The sequence below is a fragment of the Bubalus bubalis genome, chromosome 12 (assembly GCF_019923935.1).
Source record: "Bubalus bubalis isolate 160015118507 breed Murrah chromosome 12, NDDB_SH_1, whole genome shotgun sequence".
Classification (NCBI taxonomy): Eukaryota; Metazoa; Chordata; class Mammalia; order Artiodactyla; family Bovidae; genus Bubalus; species Bubalus bubalis.
In genome coordinates this window covers 91,628,813-91,645,615 of record NC_059168.1, presented here as the reverse complement: position 1 = coordinate 91,645,615, position 16,803 = coordinate 91,628,813, and the positions used below count along the sequence as shown (strand labels likewise).

Here is a 16,803-nt window from a genome sequence, read left to right as displayed (position 1 = left end):
CATTTTCTATGAATATGCATTATTTTCTGGCTCTGTTAATTTTTAAAATATATCCCCTCTCCCCAACCAATACTGTTCCTTGCCTTTCTGCCCCTGGTCATAACCTCTTCACCATACACCACTTTCCTAGAGTAACCCTTATTATTTCAGACTCAATTTACGTATTTCTTCTCCAATTGGTTTTCCCTTAACCCCAAATTTAGGCTGGATGCCCTATTTATATGCTCTCATGGAGATCTGTTTTCCCCATTAGTACTTATCTTTCTTACCATCTTTCCTGCTCCTCTATCAGCTTCCTGAGGACAGGAGGTGATCTAAATGTTCATAGTTATAGAACCAGCAACATGAATTTGTTGAGTGAGCAGATTACTCTTACATGATTTTTCATTTTGTACCTAGGGATCAAGAAACAGGAGAACCTCAGCTCTCAGACTGGTTTAACCCCAAGTAAGAACCAAAAATTTTACTCAAAAATAATAACAATAATATAAAATTATAATACTGCATTAATAATGTAATAACATTATATTAAAATAACAATAATAGTATAATAGTATTAATATAATTCTATTCCAATGGGGAGGTTTTTTTTTTTTTATCATCAAATTGTAGCTAAACTGGGAGGTTTCCAGGACTTGGATTTTTTACTTTTAAAAGTTTTTATATACAATCCTAGGACCTATTTATCAAGAATTAGGCAATTAAGGGTCATAATGAGAAAGCTGTTGTCTGGTTTAACGTTCCTGGTTTTATTAGGGGAAAAAAAAATCTCTTTAGTAACAGCTTGAAAAATGTCATTAATAACTCCTCTTGATTTTGGCATTAACATTCAGGGGGAAATTTCATTCTTTATAATGGCTGTATACAATAATTTAATTATTAACCATTCCCTGTTGGTTTTATATTGTTTGCAACTTGGGGGCTATTGTAAGTAATATTTCAATGAATAACCTTGTATACATATATTTTTGTTAACTGCTGTGTGAATTTATCTATAAGATAAATTCCCATCATGGAATCATTAGTTTAAGAGGATATAAACATTTAAAATATGGCTTTAGGTTGCTAAATTGCCCTTTAATAGTTATACTATTTATTTTCTAATCTATAGAGGATAAGTGTTAATGGAGTGGAAAACATTTTGTAACTTGCAAAGCTTAATTGAAATATCTCCATTCCATTTGTATTTCTGTAATCCTTACTGAATTTGAGCATTCTCTATGTGTATTATTTGTTTATATTTCATCCCTTTTTTGTATTTATATTTTTAATGGATTGCAGTTGCAGAGAATTAGATTAATAATAATCTTTGCTTCATGACTCACTCTCATCATTATTCACACAAAATTCACTTTGTGTGTTTTTTTGCTTATTTTTAATGAAGCAAAAATTACAAGTTCTATAACCTCAATAGGGCTTTCCTGTGATGGTTCAGTGGTAAAGAATCCATCTGCCAATGCAGGAGACATGGGTTCAATCTTCCTGAGTCAGGAAGATCCCATGGAGAAGGAAATGGCAACCCACTCCAGTATTTTTACTTGGGGAAATCCCATGGACAGAGGAGCCCGGAGGGCTACAGTCCATGGGGTCACAAAAGGTTGGAAACGACTCAGCAACTAAACAGCAACAATTATAACTTCAATACCTAGTTGTGTCCGTTTCAATACCCCCACTCTATCTCCTTGCCCTACCCCTTGAAATAACCACAATCCTGAATCCTGGTTCATCATCCTCTTGCTTTCTTTTTTTAAGTGTAAATTTTTATCTTCCAAGTGTATTCTGGGAAGTCAATTTTAAAATTTTAGTTGTTTATGATTTTATACCCAGGATACCATGATGTATATAATCTTCAAGGACTTATTTTTTCCCTTAAAATTAGATTGCTAAAATTCATCACCAATTTGCATATCACTGTCATTCATTTTGATGGCTGCATAATAATTGACTGTGGAAATATACCACAGTTTGTTCATATACTGCTTGGTCAAAGGGCACTTGAAATGTTTTGAGGTTTTTGCTGTTATGAACATAAAGAACTAATACTCTTTTAAGATACCTTTCCGAAGAGTTCAAAGAGTTTAAAATAGAAAAAATTTATAGATAAAATAGCTGCCCAACATCTTCAACATTTGTCTCCCTCACTCCACCCCTGGCCTCCTTGATGTTCCACAGATACACCAAGTAGGTTCTCACCTCAGGGCCTTTGCACCTTCTGTTTTCCTCTGTGTAGTTAAATGGCTCATTCTCTCACTTCCATCAGGATTCCACTCAATGTTATTTTATCAGTGACGCCTTCTCCAACTACTCATATAAAATGGCACCTCCCATTCCCTTTTCCCTTCACTCTGCTTTATTTTTCTCCATTGTACTCATCAACTTCTGACATAATACTTATTGGCAGGTTTATTCATTTATTATCTGCCTCTCCCAATAGAATGTACCTAGAAAAAAAAATCCTATACCTAGTAGACACTCAATATTTGTAGAATAATACATGAAACATCTTGACTGATTAAAATGATAGCACTTTCATAACACAACAAACCATTACATAATATTTGTAATAATATTGGTAGTAATGGTAATAATGGTAGAAGGCATTCTTTAATTAGAGGGTTTGTGATTTATTATTAAGCATCATATACTGGCTTGCAGTCTAAAATGAAATGACCAGAAATTCCTTGGAGGTCCAGTGGTTAAGATTTGGTTCTTTCACTGTCATAGACCCAGGTTCAATCCCTGGTCAGGAAGCTAAGATCCCACAAGCTGTGCCATGTGGCCAAAATGATAGTAATAATAATAATAAATAAAACTTAAAAAAACCCAGCTGGGTAACATCTACTAAAAATGAACACACATAAACAGGAACCCTGCTTATAGGACTAGCTGATAAAAAAGAACAGCAATGATACATAAGATACAAGATTAAGAAAGTTTACTGTATCATTTTTCATAGTGAGAAAAATTCCAGAAATAAAATGAATACCTATCCATAAGGAAATGGCTATATTCCACATTGTGGAATATTATGTAGCCGTTAAAAATGAATAAGAACCTGTGCAGAAAAACCTGGAAGGATTTTCACAAGGTTGTATTGAGTAAGAAAATCAAAGTGCAGATAAATGTGCATTGTTTTATTATTGTAAAACAAGATTTTAAAAGTCTGGATACACATGTGTAATTATGTGTATATGTATATTATTCACATACTATTATTCACAACTCAGAGTTGGCACTTATTGCTGGGAAATATTCATGTCATTGAGTCCATACATAAACTCCACTGGAGTCCAAGTATCTGGGGCCTTTCTCTATACAGACACTAAGCCAGCCACAAGGAAGGCTAGACAAGGCATGTGGCTAACATTTGGAGGGCAGGTCATCTTGTCCACCTTTCAGAGGATGTCCTCTGGCCAGATTTGCCTCTCAGGGGAAGAGTTTAGTACCGATAGTCTAAATCTGATTTAATGACCACTATAAATCTAATGACTCTTCTTCCTCTTCTGTTTTATCAAACAATTTCTAAACACATGTTTTTGATTGCTTTCTGCTTTCAGAGATGCTTTTTTCTTTCATTCTGGCAGCAAATCTTTGATCTAATGAGGAAAGAGAGAATCTTCAAACCCTTTCATTGTCTCAAACAGACACTGATTCACATCTGTAGCCTAATTTCTAAGTATCATCACTTAGAAATTGTGACAAGGCTACATCTGGCCAGTTTTAAGAGAGAGTCTGAGACTTATGAGCCAAATAGAAGTGACTATTAATTTTAAGAACAGGGAGGGTTCAAATGTATAAAAAATAGACAAATGTATAAGCTAAAACAGTAAAAGGGGCAGTTTTGAAGAATTTGTTATTATATTATAACTAATATACTATTAAGGGTTGACATATCCTAACCATAATGAGTCTGTTTCTGATTAACACCTGTGATCACTAATAGCAAAATAGCTTCTCACTTTGTATTCAGTTCCTTCCAAAATGAAAGGTCTTAATTGACTTTAATAGTTTAACACCCTGCCTCCAGCCAAAATATTTATTACGAATACTGTGGCTTCTGCTGTCATTTTGTTATTATTACAAGCAAATCCAATATCATTCTTCCTTTATGAACTAATCACATTTTCTTCCAGGTGGCAGTGATGAGGGCCTAGCATTAAGGAGAAATGAAAAGAGAATCCTTTGATCTTCTAGGAAAAGAGGAGGAAGAAAAAGGAAAAGGACAAGTTGGGGGTTGGGGGGGAATATAAGGAGATAGTGGTGCTGTCTGCTTTAGGAACAATCAGAGAAATGTTCAGACACTGGGCTACTTCAGTTTAAGTTGTAGTCAGAGCTCTTGTGGCTCAGCTGGTAAAGAATCCGCCTGCAATGCGGGAGACCTGGGTTTGATCCCTGGTATGGAAAGATCCCCTGGAGAAGGTAAAGGCTGCCCACTCCAGTATTCTGGCCTGGAGAATTCCATGGACTGTATAGTACATGGGGTCACAAAGAGTTGGACATGACTGAGCGACTTTCACTTTCACAGAGCTCAAAGAAAAAAGTCCCTGGGCTTAAAAGTCAGTATGGCGTAAAGACTGAAGTAAAGATTTGGAAGCCCGGGGCTGATCTTGAAGCCTGACTCTGCCATTTATTAGCTGTGTGATACTAAGTAATTTACCCAACAAATCTGTGACTTAAATTCTCTCATATGAAAAATAGGGATGATAATGGAGCTTATAGGACATTGCAAGGATTAAATGAGTAATGGAAAAAGCAAAGCACTTTATCACCATTCCAGGAACATAGTAGGCACTTGATAATCATTAGTTATTATCACTTGGACAACAACCTTTCCTCTCATAATAAAGTGGTACCTGATTGATTTGTTTCTTGTCTGTTCAACAGAAAACGTCCTGATGTAATAACAACAACCAACTGGCTTGCTCCAGTCATATGGGAAGGAACTTATAATAGACCGGTCCTGGAAAAATACTACAAAAGGCTGAACATCACCATAGGCTTGGCTATAATATGTGTTCCTGGAAAGTAGGCACTACTAATTAATAGCCACCCCCTTTTTTTTTTAATTTTGGGAAGAAATGTGGATAAACAAGCACCCATAGACTTTCTACATTTAGAGAGCTATTTATGAATAGCTCTAACCATTATTTCTGGCTGACAGTGTAATTATTTTTAGTGGTTATTTTCTTCAGCCATATCTGAATCCTTAATACTGTGTGGGAATCTTTTCATTTATATCCAGTTAGTTTTCACAACAAACTCAATGGTTCTTCTCAGGCCCACAAGATCACTACATTCTCTTTCACTAACCAATACATTTAAGTTTTAGACCCAACTGCTCTACCCTTACCTATTGATGGTTCTTAAGCAACAATGATGGGCTTTGCAGGTGGTGCTAGTGGTAAAGAACCCATTTTGCTATTGGCAAATACAGGAGACATAAAAGACGTGGGTTTGATCCCTGGGTTGGAAAGATCCCCTGGAACAGGGCATGGCAACCTGTTGCCTAAACTCGGCCTCTGTTCACCTGTGCCAAATAGAAACAAGGAGACAGAGTTTTGGGTGAAGAAGAGAAGAGCAGCTTTTATTGCTTTGCCAGGCAAAGGGGGCCCCAGTGGGCTCATGCCCTGAAGGCCATGTGACCCACCTTGGAGGGGTAGTAAGGAGTTTTATAGTGTTCAAGGAGCAAAGCGTGATCAGCTTGTGGACAAGTCTTGGATTGGTTGGCCATCAAGGTGAAGTTTCAAGCATCATCAACCTGCCTCAACCAGTCTAGGGTCAGTGTTCTTGTGGTCAGCAGTTTTCATCTGGAGGGGGTTCTGCTTCCTATAAAAACAACTTAGGAATGTGTATCAGGCCTTTATATCTTTCAGGAAACTGGGGATTTGGTGATTGTTATGTAGCAGAATTGTAGTCTAAATTGTTACCAGTTCCTTAGCCCAACAGCTATTCTTTGCTTCCACGTCTTCACATTTCCCAATCATTAACTCTTGAGTCAGCAGTTTACTTCAAAAGACAAGGACCAGGGACTTGCACATGGTTTCAAAACCACTTCAGTATTCTTGCCTAGAGACTCCCCTTGGACAGAGAAGTCTGCTGGTGGGCTACAGTCCATAGGGTCACAAAGAGTTGCACATGACTGAAGCGATGTTAGCACATTTAAATGACAGGTAATTTCCTGATGATTTCCAGCAAAATAAGTCTTTTTTGTTATGTGTTTGTTTGTTCTTCATGTTTCACAGGTTTTCAAATCAGAGCTTGGCTGAGTTCATCCAATCTGCAAATAAGCACTTCATGTTTGGCTACAACGTTATCTTTTACATCTTGCTGGATGGCTTCTCCACCCTGCCTCCCATAGTGTTAGGTCCCCTTCGAACATTTAAACTATTTTTATTGGTCAAAAGTGATATAGGGAAAGATTTTTATTTCAGATACATGATGAACTTATTTAACTACATCATATCACACATCCAGTATGAAGTCAACTTTCTCTTCGTTATGAATGCAGACCAGATCTTCAAGGATGATTTTGGAGTGGAAACCCTGGGAAAATCTGTAGCTCAACTTAGTGCATGGTGGTATTTTAAAGATGGTGACACTTTCCCTTATGAGAGAAGACATAAATCAGCAGCTTTCATCCCTTTTGAAGAGGGAGATTTCTACTACCATAGTGCAATTTTTGGTGGCACAGTTGAGGAGGTTTTAAACCTCATTGAAGAATATCAGAAAGGAGCTATTCAAGACATTGAAAATCAACTTAGCAGCGTATATGAACATCACCTAAACAAATATCTTTTTATCAAGAAACCGACTAAGTTATTATCACCAGAATACAATTGGGATCCAAGTTTTAGAACCCCTCCGCAAATTAAATGTGTCAAGATAGCATGGCAGTCAAAAAATATTTGATGGTTGCATTAGTGGGTTTGTGGATTAACAACTTCATTACAATAATTCCTCAAATATGAGACTCATAAAAATTTTCAGTTTTAGGAAATTAGAAAAATGTGCAATCTTCCAAAATAAATTGTTTTTCTCCTTCCAACTTTGAACCACCTAAATATAACTTATGCTGGATTACAAATAAATGAATATTAACTAATGTTAATGCATAGTGATGATGTTATATATGATTTAGTTATAGATATATATTATAAATAATGTAGAAATATTTTGGAGGCATAAAACAAATGTTTTATGAAGAAACACATCGGGATTCTAGTTCAAAAAATAATAATAGAAGGATAGATAAATAAGTGGATAGATACACATAAATACCTATGGGATTTTTTTTTTAATTGATTATTTTTATTTTTGAACGCATTAGGTCTTCTTTGGTGGTTCAGATGGTAGAGTCTGCCTGCAGTGTGGGAGACTCGGGTTCCATCCCTAGGTTGGGAAGATCCCCTAGAGAAGGAAATGGCACTCTAGTATTCTTGCCTGGAAAATCCCATGGGCAGAGGAGCCTGGCAGGCTACAGTCCATGGGGTTGAAAAGAGTCGACTCGACTGAGCAACTTCACTTGCACTTTCAGGTCTTCTTTGCTGCATGCGGGCTTTCTCCAGTTGCAGCGAGTGGGGCTCCTCTCTAGTTTCGGTGCAAGAGCTTCTCATTGTGGTGGCCTCTCCTGTTGTAGAGCATGCGCTCTAGAGCACTGGCTCAGTAGTTGTGGCTCACGGGCATGTAAAATCTCCCCAGATCAGGGATGTAACCAGTGTCCCCTGCCTTGCAAGGCAGATTCTTAACCACTGGACCACCAGGGAAGCCCAGGGATAGGTGTAAGGGAAAAAAAAATTGTCAACTCATTCAATTACTTACTCAGGTTTTTAGTGTTGAGATATATATTGCTTGTGATTAATCTGCTCAATTAGTATTCAGTCTATCTGCTGCTGCTGCTGCTAAGTCGCTTCAGTCGTGTCCGACTCTGTGCGACCTCATAGACGGCAGCCCACTAGGCTTCTCTGTCCCTGGGATTCTCCAGGCAAGAACACTGGAGTGGGTTGCCATTTCCTTCTCCAATGCATGAAAGTGAAAAGTGAAAGTGAAGTCGCTCAGTTGTGCCCGACTCTTAGCGACCCCATGGACTGCAGCCTTCCAGGCTCCTCCTTCCATGGGATTTTCCAGGCAAGAGTACTGGATTAGGTTGCCATTGCCTTCTCTTCAGTCTATCTAGTACCTGATTAAACTTAGGTGAGCTAGAGACATTCTAACAAATATGTATCTTACTTTTATTGTTGCAAAGATATTGAGTTCATTTTTTAAAATGCTACAATTTTATTTTTTAAAAAGTTATATATCTACTTAATTCCATGGTAAATATATTAGATGCCATCAGGAATAGAAAGAATGTTTCAAAAATGTATAATGTGCCTTCAAGCAGCCTACAGTCTAGCATGGGAGATAAAACTAACTACAAATATCTCTTTCAACAAGTTCAAAAGTACCAAAAACTCATAAGGAAGACATGGCTAAAATAGTATGATAGTTCAGAAAAGGGAGTTATCACCTCCATAATAATCTTTAGTTAACCCTGAATATTCACTGGGAGGACTGATGCTGAAGCTGAAGCTCCAGTACTTTGGTCACCTGATGGGAAGAGCTGACTCATTGGAAAAGGCCTTGATGCTGGGAAAGATTGAAGGCAGGAGAAGGGAATAACAGAGGATGAGATGGTTGGATGGCATCACCGACTCAATGGACATGAGTTTGAGCAAGTTCCGGGAGATGGTGAAGGACAGGGAAGCCTGGCACACTGTGATCCATGGGGTTGTAAAGAGTCAGATATGACTGGACAACTGAACAACAACAAAGAATCTTTAGGTAGTCATATCCACTGTTTCCATAAATTAGTGAGGCATTACAACACAGTTGTAAGAACTGGAGGTTCTAAAGTAAAAAATAAGTCATTATTTTAAGCCTCTTTTATGGGAGAAAAACTGAGTCTTAGTGAATAGTCTATAAAAGATAAGAATTATTGGTTATTAAAAACACTAAAACTGTAAGGAATAATGATGATGACTGTAGCAGTCTCTTATGATGGTCTCCAATGATCCCCATATCCTGGTATTCATGTCCTTATGTACTGCCCCCCACCCACCCACCTGCAGTATGAGCTGAATGTAGTGACTTCCTTCCAACCTATACAATATGACAAAGATGATGGGGTGTCCATCCCATGATGAGGTTGCATAAGGTTGTGATTTCCATTTTACTAGCAGACCCTCTTTCTTGCTGTCTTTGATTAATCAAGTTGAAATGTTGGAGAGACTTTCTCAGCAAGGAATCAAGGGCAGTCATCAACCAACAGCTAGAAAGGAACTGAGGCCCTCAGTCCAACAACCCTCAAGAAAATGAATTCTGCCAACAACCATGTGAGTTTCAAAGCACATCTTCCCCCAGTTGAGTCTTCACATGTGACCTTATCTTCAGCTAATACCTTAATTGCAGCCTTGTGAGAGACCAAGAAGTAGAAGAAACCATGCCCAGATCCTTGAATCCAGAAACTGTGAGATAATAAAAATGTGTTGCTTTAAGACATTAAGTTCTGGGGTAATTTGTTGTACAGCAATAGATAACTAATACAGATATAGTACCTGAAAGTGGGGATAATGACACTAAAAATTCTAAAATTATGGAGTGATTTGGGAACTAGATAGTGGATGGAAGCTGGGAAGATTTCCCAGCACATGACAGAACCTATATTTCTCTGAACAGACTGTTAGTAGAAATGTGAACTTTGACGATGCTGTCATTGAGAGCTCAAAAGGAAGTGAGGAACATATTACTGGAAACTGTAGGAAGGGAGATCTTTGTTATGTAAGACCGAAAGCATGACAACATTGCCCCCTCCAGTTATGTGGAAAACAGAACATGTACCTGATAAGCTTGGTTTTATAAAGAGATTTTTAAGCTTCCTTCTTGCTGTTTATAACAATATGTGAGCAAATGAAGTGAGGAAAGGACTATGAAATAAAATAGCCCACTTAATTTTTTTAATTAATTAATTTTATTTTTTTTAATTTTAAAAATTTTTTTAAATTTTATTTTATTTAACTTTACAATATTGTATTGGTTATGCCATATATCAAAATGAATCTGCCACAGGTATACATGTGTTCCCCATCCTGAACCCTCCTCCCTCCCCATACCATCCCTCTGGGTCGTCCCAGTGCACCAGCCCCAAGCATCCAGTATCGTGCATCGAACCTGGACTGGCGACTTGTTTCATATATAATATTATACATATTTCAATGCCATTCTACCAAATCATCCCACCCTCTCCCTCTCCCACAGAGTCCAAAAGACTGTTCTATACATCTGTGTCTCTTTCGCTGTCTCGTATACAGGGTTATTGTTACCATCTTTCTAAATTCCATATATATGCGTTAGCATACTGTATTGGTGTTTTTCTTTCTGGCTTACTTCACTCTGTATAATAGGCTCCAGTTTCATCCACCTCATTAGAACGGATTCAAATGTATTCTTTTTAATGGCTGAGTAATACTCCATTGTGTATATGTACCACAGCTTTCTTATCCATTCATTTGCTGATGGACATCTAGGTTGCTTCCATGTCTTGGCTATTATAAACAGCGCTGTGATGAACATTGGGGTACATGTGTCTCTTTCAATTCTGGTTTCCTCAGTGTGTGTGCCCAGCAGTGGGATTGCTGGGTCGTATGGCAGTTCTATTTCCAGTTTTTTAAGGACTCTCCACACTGTTCTCCATAGTGGCTATACTAGTTTGCATTCCCACCAACAGTGTAAGAGGGTTCCCTTTTCTCCACACCCTCTCCAGCATTTATTGCTTGTAGCCTTTTGGATCGCAGCCATTCTGACTGGTGTGAAATGGTACCTCATAGTGGTTTTGATTTGCATTTCTCTGATAATGAGTGATGTTGAGCATCTTTTCATGTATTTGTTAGCCATCTGTATGTCTTCTTTGGAGAAATGTCTATTTAGTTATTTGGCCCATTTGTTGATTGGGTCATTTATTTTTCTGGAATTGAGCTGTAGGAGTTGCTTGTATACTTTTGAGATTAGTTGTTTGTCTGTTGCTTCATTTGCTATTATTTTCTCCCATTCTGAAGGCTGTCTTTTCACCTTGTTTATAGTTTCCTTTGTTGTGCGGAAGCTTTTAAGTTTAATTAGGTCCCATTTGTTTATTTTTGCTTTTATTTCCAATATTCTGGGAGGTGGGTCATAGAGGATCCTGCTGTGATGTATGTCAGAGAGTGTTTTGCCTATGTTCTCCTCTAGGAGTTTTATAGTTTCTGGTCTTACGTTTAGATCTTTAATCCATTTTGAGTTTATTTTTGTGTATGGTGTTAGAAAGTGTTCTAGTTTCATTCTTTTACAAGTGGTTGACCAGTTTTCCCAGCACCACTTGTTAAAGAGATTGTCTTTTCTCCATTGTATATTCTTGCCTCCTTTGTCAAAGATAAGGTGTCCATATGTGCGTGGATTTATCTCTGGGCTTTCTATTTTGTTCCATTGATCTATATTCCTGTCTTTGTGCCAGTACCATACTGTCTTGATGACTGTGGCTTTGTAGTAGAGCCTGAAGTCAGGCAGGTTGATTCCTCCAGTTCCATTCTTCTTTCTCAAGATAGCTTTGGCTATTCAAGGTTTTTTGTATTTCCATACAAATTGTGAAATTATTTGTACTAGCTCTGTGAACAATACCGTTGGTAGCTTGATAGGGATTGCATTGAATCTATAGATTGCTTTGGGTAGTATACTCATTTTCACTATATTGATTCTTCCAATCCATGAACATGGTATATTTCTCCATCTATTAGTGTCCTCTTTGATTTCTTTCACCAGTGTTTTATAGTTTTCTATATATAGGTCTTTAGTTTCTTTAGGTAGATATATTCCCAAGTATTTTATTCTTTCCGTTGCAATGGTGAATGGAATTGTTTCCTTAATTTCTCTTTCTATTTTCTCATTATTAGTGTACAGGAATGCAAGGGATTTCTGTGTGTTGATTTTATATCCTGCAACTTTACTATAGTCATTGATTAGTTCTAGTAATTTTCTGTTGGAGTCTTTAGGGTTTTCTATGTAGAGGATCATGTCATCCGCAAACAGTGAGAGTTTTACTTCTTCTTTTCCAATTTGGATTCCTTTTATTTCTTTTCCTGCTCTGATTGCTGTGGCCAAAACTTCCAAAACTATGTTGAATAGTAATGGTGAAAGTGGGCACCCTTGTCTTGTTCCTGACTTTAGAGGAAATGCTTTCAATTTTTCACCATTGAGGATAATGTTTGCTGTGGGTTTGTCATATACAGCTTTTATTATGTTGAGGTATGTTCCTTCTATTCCTGCTTTCTGGAGAGTTTTTATCATAAATGGATGTTGAATTTTGTCAAAGGCTTTCTCTGCATCTATTGAGATAATCATATGGTTTTTATTTTTCAATTTGTTAATGTGGTGTATTACATTGATTCATTTCTGGATATTGAAGAATCCTTGCATCCCTGGGACAAAGCCCACTTGGTCATGGTGTATGATCTTTTTAATGTGTTGTTGGATTCTGATTGCTAGAATTTTGTTAAGGATTTTTGCATCTATGTTCATCAGTGATATTGGCCTGTAGTTTTCTTTTTTTGTGGCATCTTTGTCAGGTGTTGGTATTAGAGTGATGATGGCCTCATAGAATAAGTTTGGAAATTTACCTTCCTCTGCAATTTTCTGGAAGAGTTTGAGTAGGATAGGTGTTAGCTCTTCTCTAAATTTTCGGTAGAATTCAGCTGTGAAGCCGTCTGGACCTGGGCTTTTGTTTGTTGGAAGATTTCTGATTATAGTTTCAATTTCCGTGCTTGTGATGGGTGTGTTAAGATTTTCTATTTCTTCCTGGTTCAGTTTTGGAAAGTTGTGCTTTTCTAAGAATTTGTCCATTTCTTCCACGTTGTCCATTTTATTACCATATAATTGTTGATAGTAGTCTCTTATGATCCTTTGTATTTCTGTGTTGTCTGTTGTGATCTTTCCATTTTCATTTCTAATTTTATTGATTTGATTTTTCTCCCTTTGTTTCTTGATGAGTCTGGCTAATGGTTTGTCAATTTTATTTATCCTTTCAAAGAACCAGCTTTTGGTTTTGTTGATTTTTGCTATGGTCTCTTTTGTTTCTTTTGCATTTATTTCTGCTCTAAGTTTTAAGATTTCTTTCCTTCCACTAACCCTGGGGTTCTTCATTTCTTCCTTTTCTAGTTGCTTTAGGTATAGAGTTAGATTATTTATTTGACTTTTTTTCTTGTTTCTTGAGGTATGCCTGTATTGCTATGAACTTTCCCCTTAGCACTGCTTTTACAGTGTCCCACAGGTTTTGGGTTGTTGTGTTTTCATTTTCATTCGTTTCTATGCAAATTTTTATTTCTTTTTTGATTTCTTCTGTGATTTGTTGGTTATTCAGCAGCGTGCTGTTCAGCTCCATATGTTGGTATTTTTAATAGTTTTTCTCCTGTAATAGAGATCTAATCTTACTGCATTGTGGTCAGAAAAGATGCTTGGAATGATTTCAATTTTTATGAATTTACCAAGGCTAGATTTATGGCCCAGAATGTGATCTATCCTGGAGAAGGTTCCGTGTGCGCTTGAGAAAAAGGTGAAATTCATTGTTTTGGGATGAAATGTCCTATAGATATCAATTAGGTCTAACTGGTCTATTGTATCGTTTAAAGTTTGTGTTTCCTTGTTAATTTTCTGTTTAGTTGATCTATCCATAGGTGTGAGTGGGGTATTAAAGTCTCCCACTATTATTGTGTCATTGTTAATTTCTCCTTTCATACTTGTTAGTATTTGTCTTACATATTGTGGTGCTCCCGTGTTGGGTGCATATATATTTATAATTGTTATATCTTCTTCTTGGATTGATCCTTTGATCATTATGTAGTGACCTTCTTTGTCTCTTTTCACAGCCTTTGTTTTAAAGTCTATTTTATCTGATATAAGTATTGCTACTCCTGCTTTCTTTTGGTCCCTATTTGCATGGAAAATCTTTTTCCAGCCCTTCACTTTCAGTCTGTATGTGTCCCCTGTTTTGAGGTGGGTCTCTTGTAGACAACATATGTAGGGGTCTTATTTTTGTATCCATTCAGCCAGACTTTGTCTTTTGGTTGGGGCATTCAACCCATTTACGTTTAAGGTAATTATTGATAAGTATGATCCTGTTGCCATTTACTTTATTGTTTTGGGTCCGAATTTATACACCCTTTTTGTGTTTCCTGTCTAGAGAATATCCTTTAGTATTTGTTGGAGAGCTGGTTTGGTGGTGCAGAATTCTCTCAGCTTTTGCTTGTCTGAAAAGCTTTTGATTTCTCCTTCATACTTGAATGAGATCCTTGCTGGGTACAATAATCTGGGCTGTAGGTTATTTTCTTTCATCACTTTAAGTATGTTTTGCCATTCCCTCCTGGCTTGTAGAGTTTCTTTTGAAAGATCAGCTGTTATCCTTATGGGAATTCCCTTGTGTGTTATTTGTTGTTTTTCCCTTGCTGCTTTTAATATTTGTTCTTTGTGTTTGATCTTTGTTAATTTGATTAATATGTGTCTTGGGGTGTTTCACCTTGGGTTTATCCTGTTTGGGACTCTCTGGGTTTCTTGGACTTGAGTGATTATTTCCTTCCCCATATTAGGGAAGTTTTCAACTATTATCTCCTCAAGTATTTTCTCATGGTCTTTCTTTTTGTCTTCTTCTGGGACCCCTATGATTCAAATGTTGCAGCATTTAATATTGTCCTGGAGGTCTCTGAGATTGTCCTCATTTCTTTTAATTCATTTTTCTTTTTTCCTCTCTGATTCATTTATTTCTATCATTCTATCTTCTAATTCATTAATCCTATCTTCTGTTTGTTGCCTCCAGAGTGTTTTTGATCTCATTTATTGCATTATTCATTATATATTGACTCTTTTTTATTTATTCTAGATCCTTGTTAAACCTTTCTTGCATCTTCTCAATCCTTGTCTCCAGGCTATTTATCTGTGATTCCATTTTGATTTCAAGATTTTGGATCAATTTCACTATCATTATTCAGAATTCTTTGTCAGGTAGATTCCCTATCTCTTCCTCTTTTGTTTGGTTTGGTGGGCATTTATCCTGTTCCTTTACCTGCTGGGTATTCCTCTGTCTCTTCATCTTGTTTAAATTGCTGAGTTTAGGGTGTCCTTTCTGTATTCTGGCAGTTTGTGGAGTTCTCTTTATTGTGGCATTTCCTCACTGTGTGTGGGTTTGTACAGGTGGCTTGTCAAGGTTTCTTGGTTAGGGAAGCTTGTGTCGGTGTTCTGGTGGGTGGAGCTGGATTTCTTCTCTCTGGAGTGCAATGAAATGTCCAGTAATGAGTTATGAGATGTCTATGGTTTGGGGGTGACTTTGGGTAGCCTGTATATTGGAGCTCAGGGCTGTGTTCCTGTGTTGCTGGAGAATTTGCTTGGTATGTCTTGCCCTGGAACTTGTTGGCCCGTGTGTGGTGCTTGGTTTCAGTGTAGGTATGGAGGCATTTGATGAGCTCCTGTCAATTAATGTTCCCTGAAGTCAGGGTTTGGACTTAAGCCTCCTGCTTCCAGTTACCGGTCTTATTTTTACAGTAGTCTCAAAACTTCTCCTTCTATACAGCACCATTGATAAAACATCTACATTAAAGATGAAAAGTTTCTCCACCGTGAAGGTCACTCAGAGAGGTTCACAGCGTTACATGGAGAAGAGAAGAGGGAGGAGGGAGTTAGAGGTGACCCAAATGAGATGAGGTGGAATCAATAGAGGAGAGAGCGGGCTAACCAGTAATCACTTCCTTATGTGCACTCCACAACTGGACCGCTCAGAGATGTTCACGGAGTTATACAGAGAAGAGAAGAGGGAGGAAGGAGGCAGAGGTGGCCAGGAGGATAAAAGGAGGGAATGAAAAGGAGAGAGACAGATCCAGCCAGTAATCAGTTCCGTAAGTGTTCTCCCCCATCTGGAACACACAGAAATTCAGAGCTGGGTAGAGTAGAGAGGGGTTAGGGATGAGACACAGGCGACCTGGTGGAGAAAAAGGAGAGTCCAAAGAGGGAGAGAGCAGTCAAGCCAGTAATCTTGCTCCCTAGTAAAAAATGGGTACTGAAGATTGGGTTCTTAAAGGTACAAAATTGGTAACAAATACCTAAAAGCAAAAATTAAAAATCTAGAGTAGAGTTTGTAATTCCAAAAATACAATGTTAAAGAAAAGAAGAAGGAAAAGAAAGAGAGAAAAAGAAACAAAAACAAAAACAAAACAAAGTCACAAAAATTATAAAGAAAATATAGGTACAAAATTGATAACAAATACCAAAAAGCAAAAGTTAAAAATCTAGAGTAGAGTTTGGAGTTTCAAAAATACAATGTTAAAGAAAAGAAGAAGAAAAAAAACAAAACAAAACAAAAACAAACAAAGTCACAAAAATTATAAAGAAGATATAGGTTCAAAATTGATACCAAATACCAAAAAGCATAAATTAAAAATCTAGAGTAGAGTTTGGAATTTCAGGAATACAATGTTAAAGAAAAGATGAAGGAAAGAAAGGGAGGAAAAAAAAGTCACAAAAGTTATAAAAAAAATATAGGTACAAAATTGATAACAAGTACCAAAAAGCTAAAATTAAAAATCTAGAGCAGAGTTTGGAATTTCAAAAAGACAATGTTGAAGAAAAGAAGGGAAAAAAAGAAAGAAAGAGGAAAAGAAAAAACAAAAACAAGGTCACAAAATTTATAAAAAAATATATATGAAATTTGCTTTTTTTTTTTTTTAAAAAAAAGGGTCTTTTTTTTTTTTGCAAAGTAAT

The 16,803-nt window shown here is 37.0% G+C and overlaps 1 protein-coding gene across 1 annotated transcript; it reads left to right on the top strand.

Moving 5' to 3' along the window:
• Positions 1-376: 376 nt before the first annotated feature.
• LOC102395194 (N-acetyllactosaminide alpha-1,3-galactosyltransferase-like 1) lies at positions 377-7,058 on the top strand. The gene is made up of 3 exons (XM_025262463.2): positions 377-447; positions 4,885-5,025; positions 6,243-7,058. Exons 1-3 carry the CDS (start codon positions 377-379, stop codon positions 6,907-6,909), a joined length of 879 nt encoding a protein of 292 aa, XP_025118248.2. The 3' UTR covers positions 6,910-7,058.
• The last annotated feature ends 9,745 nt before the right edge of the window (positions 7,059-16,803 follow it).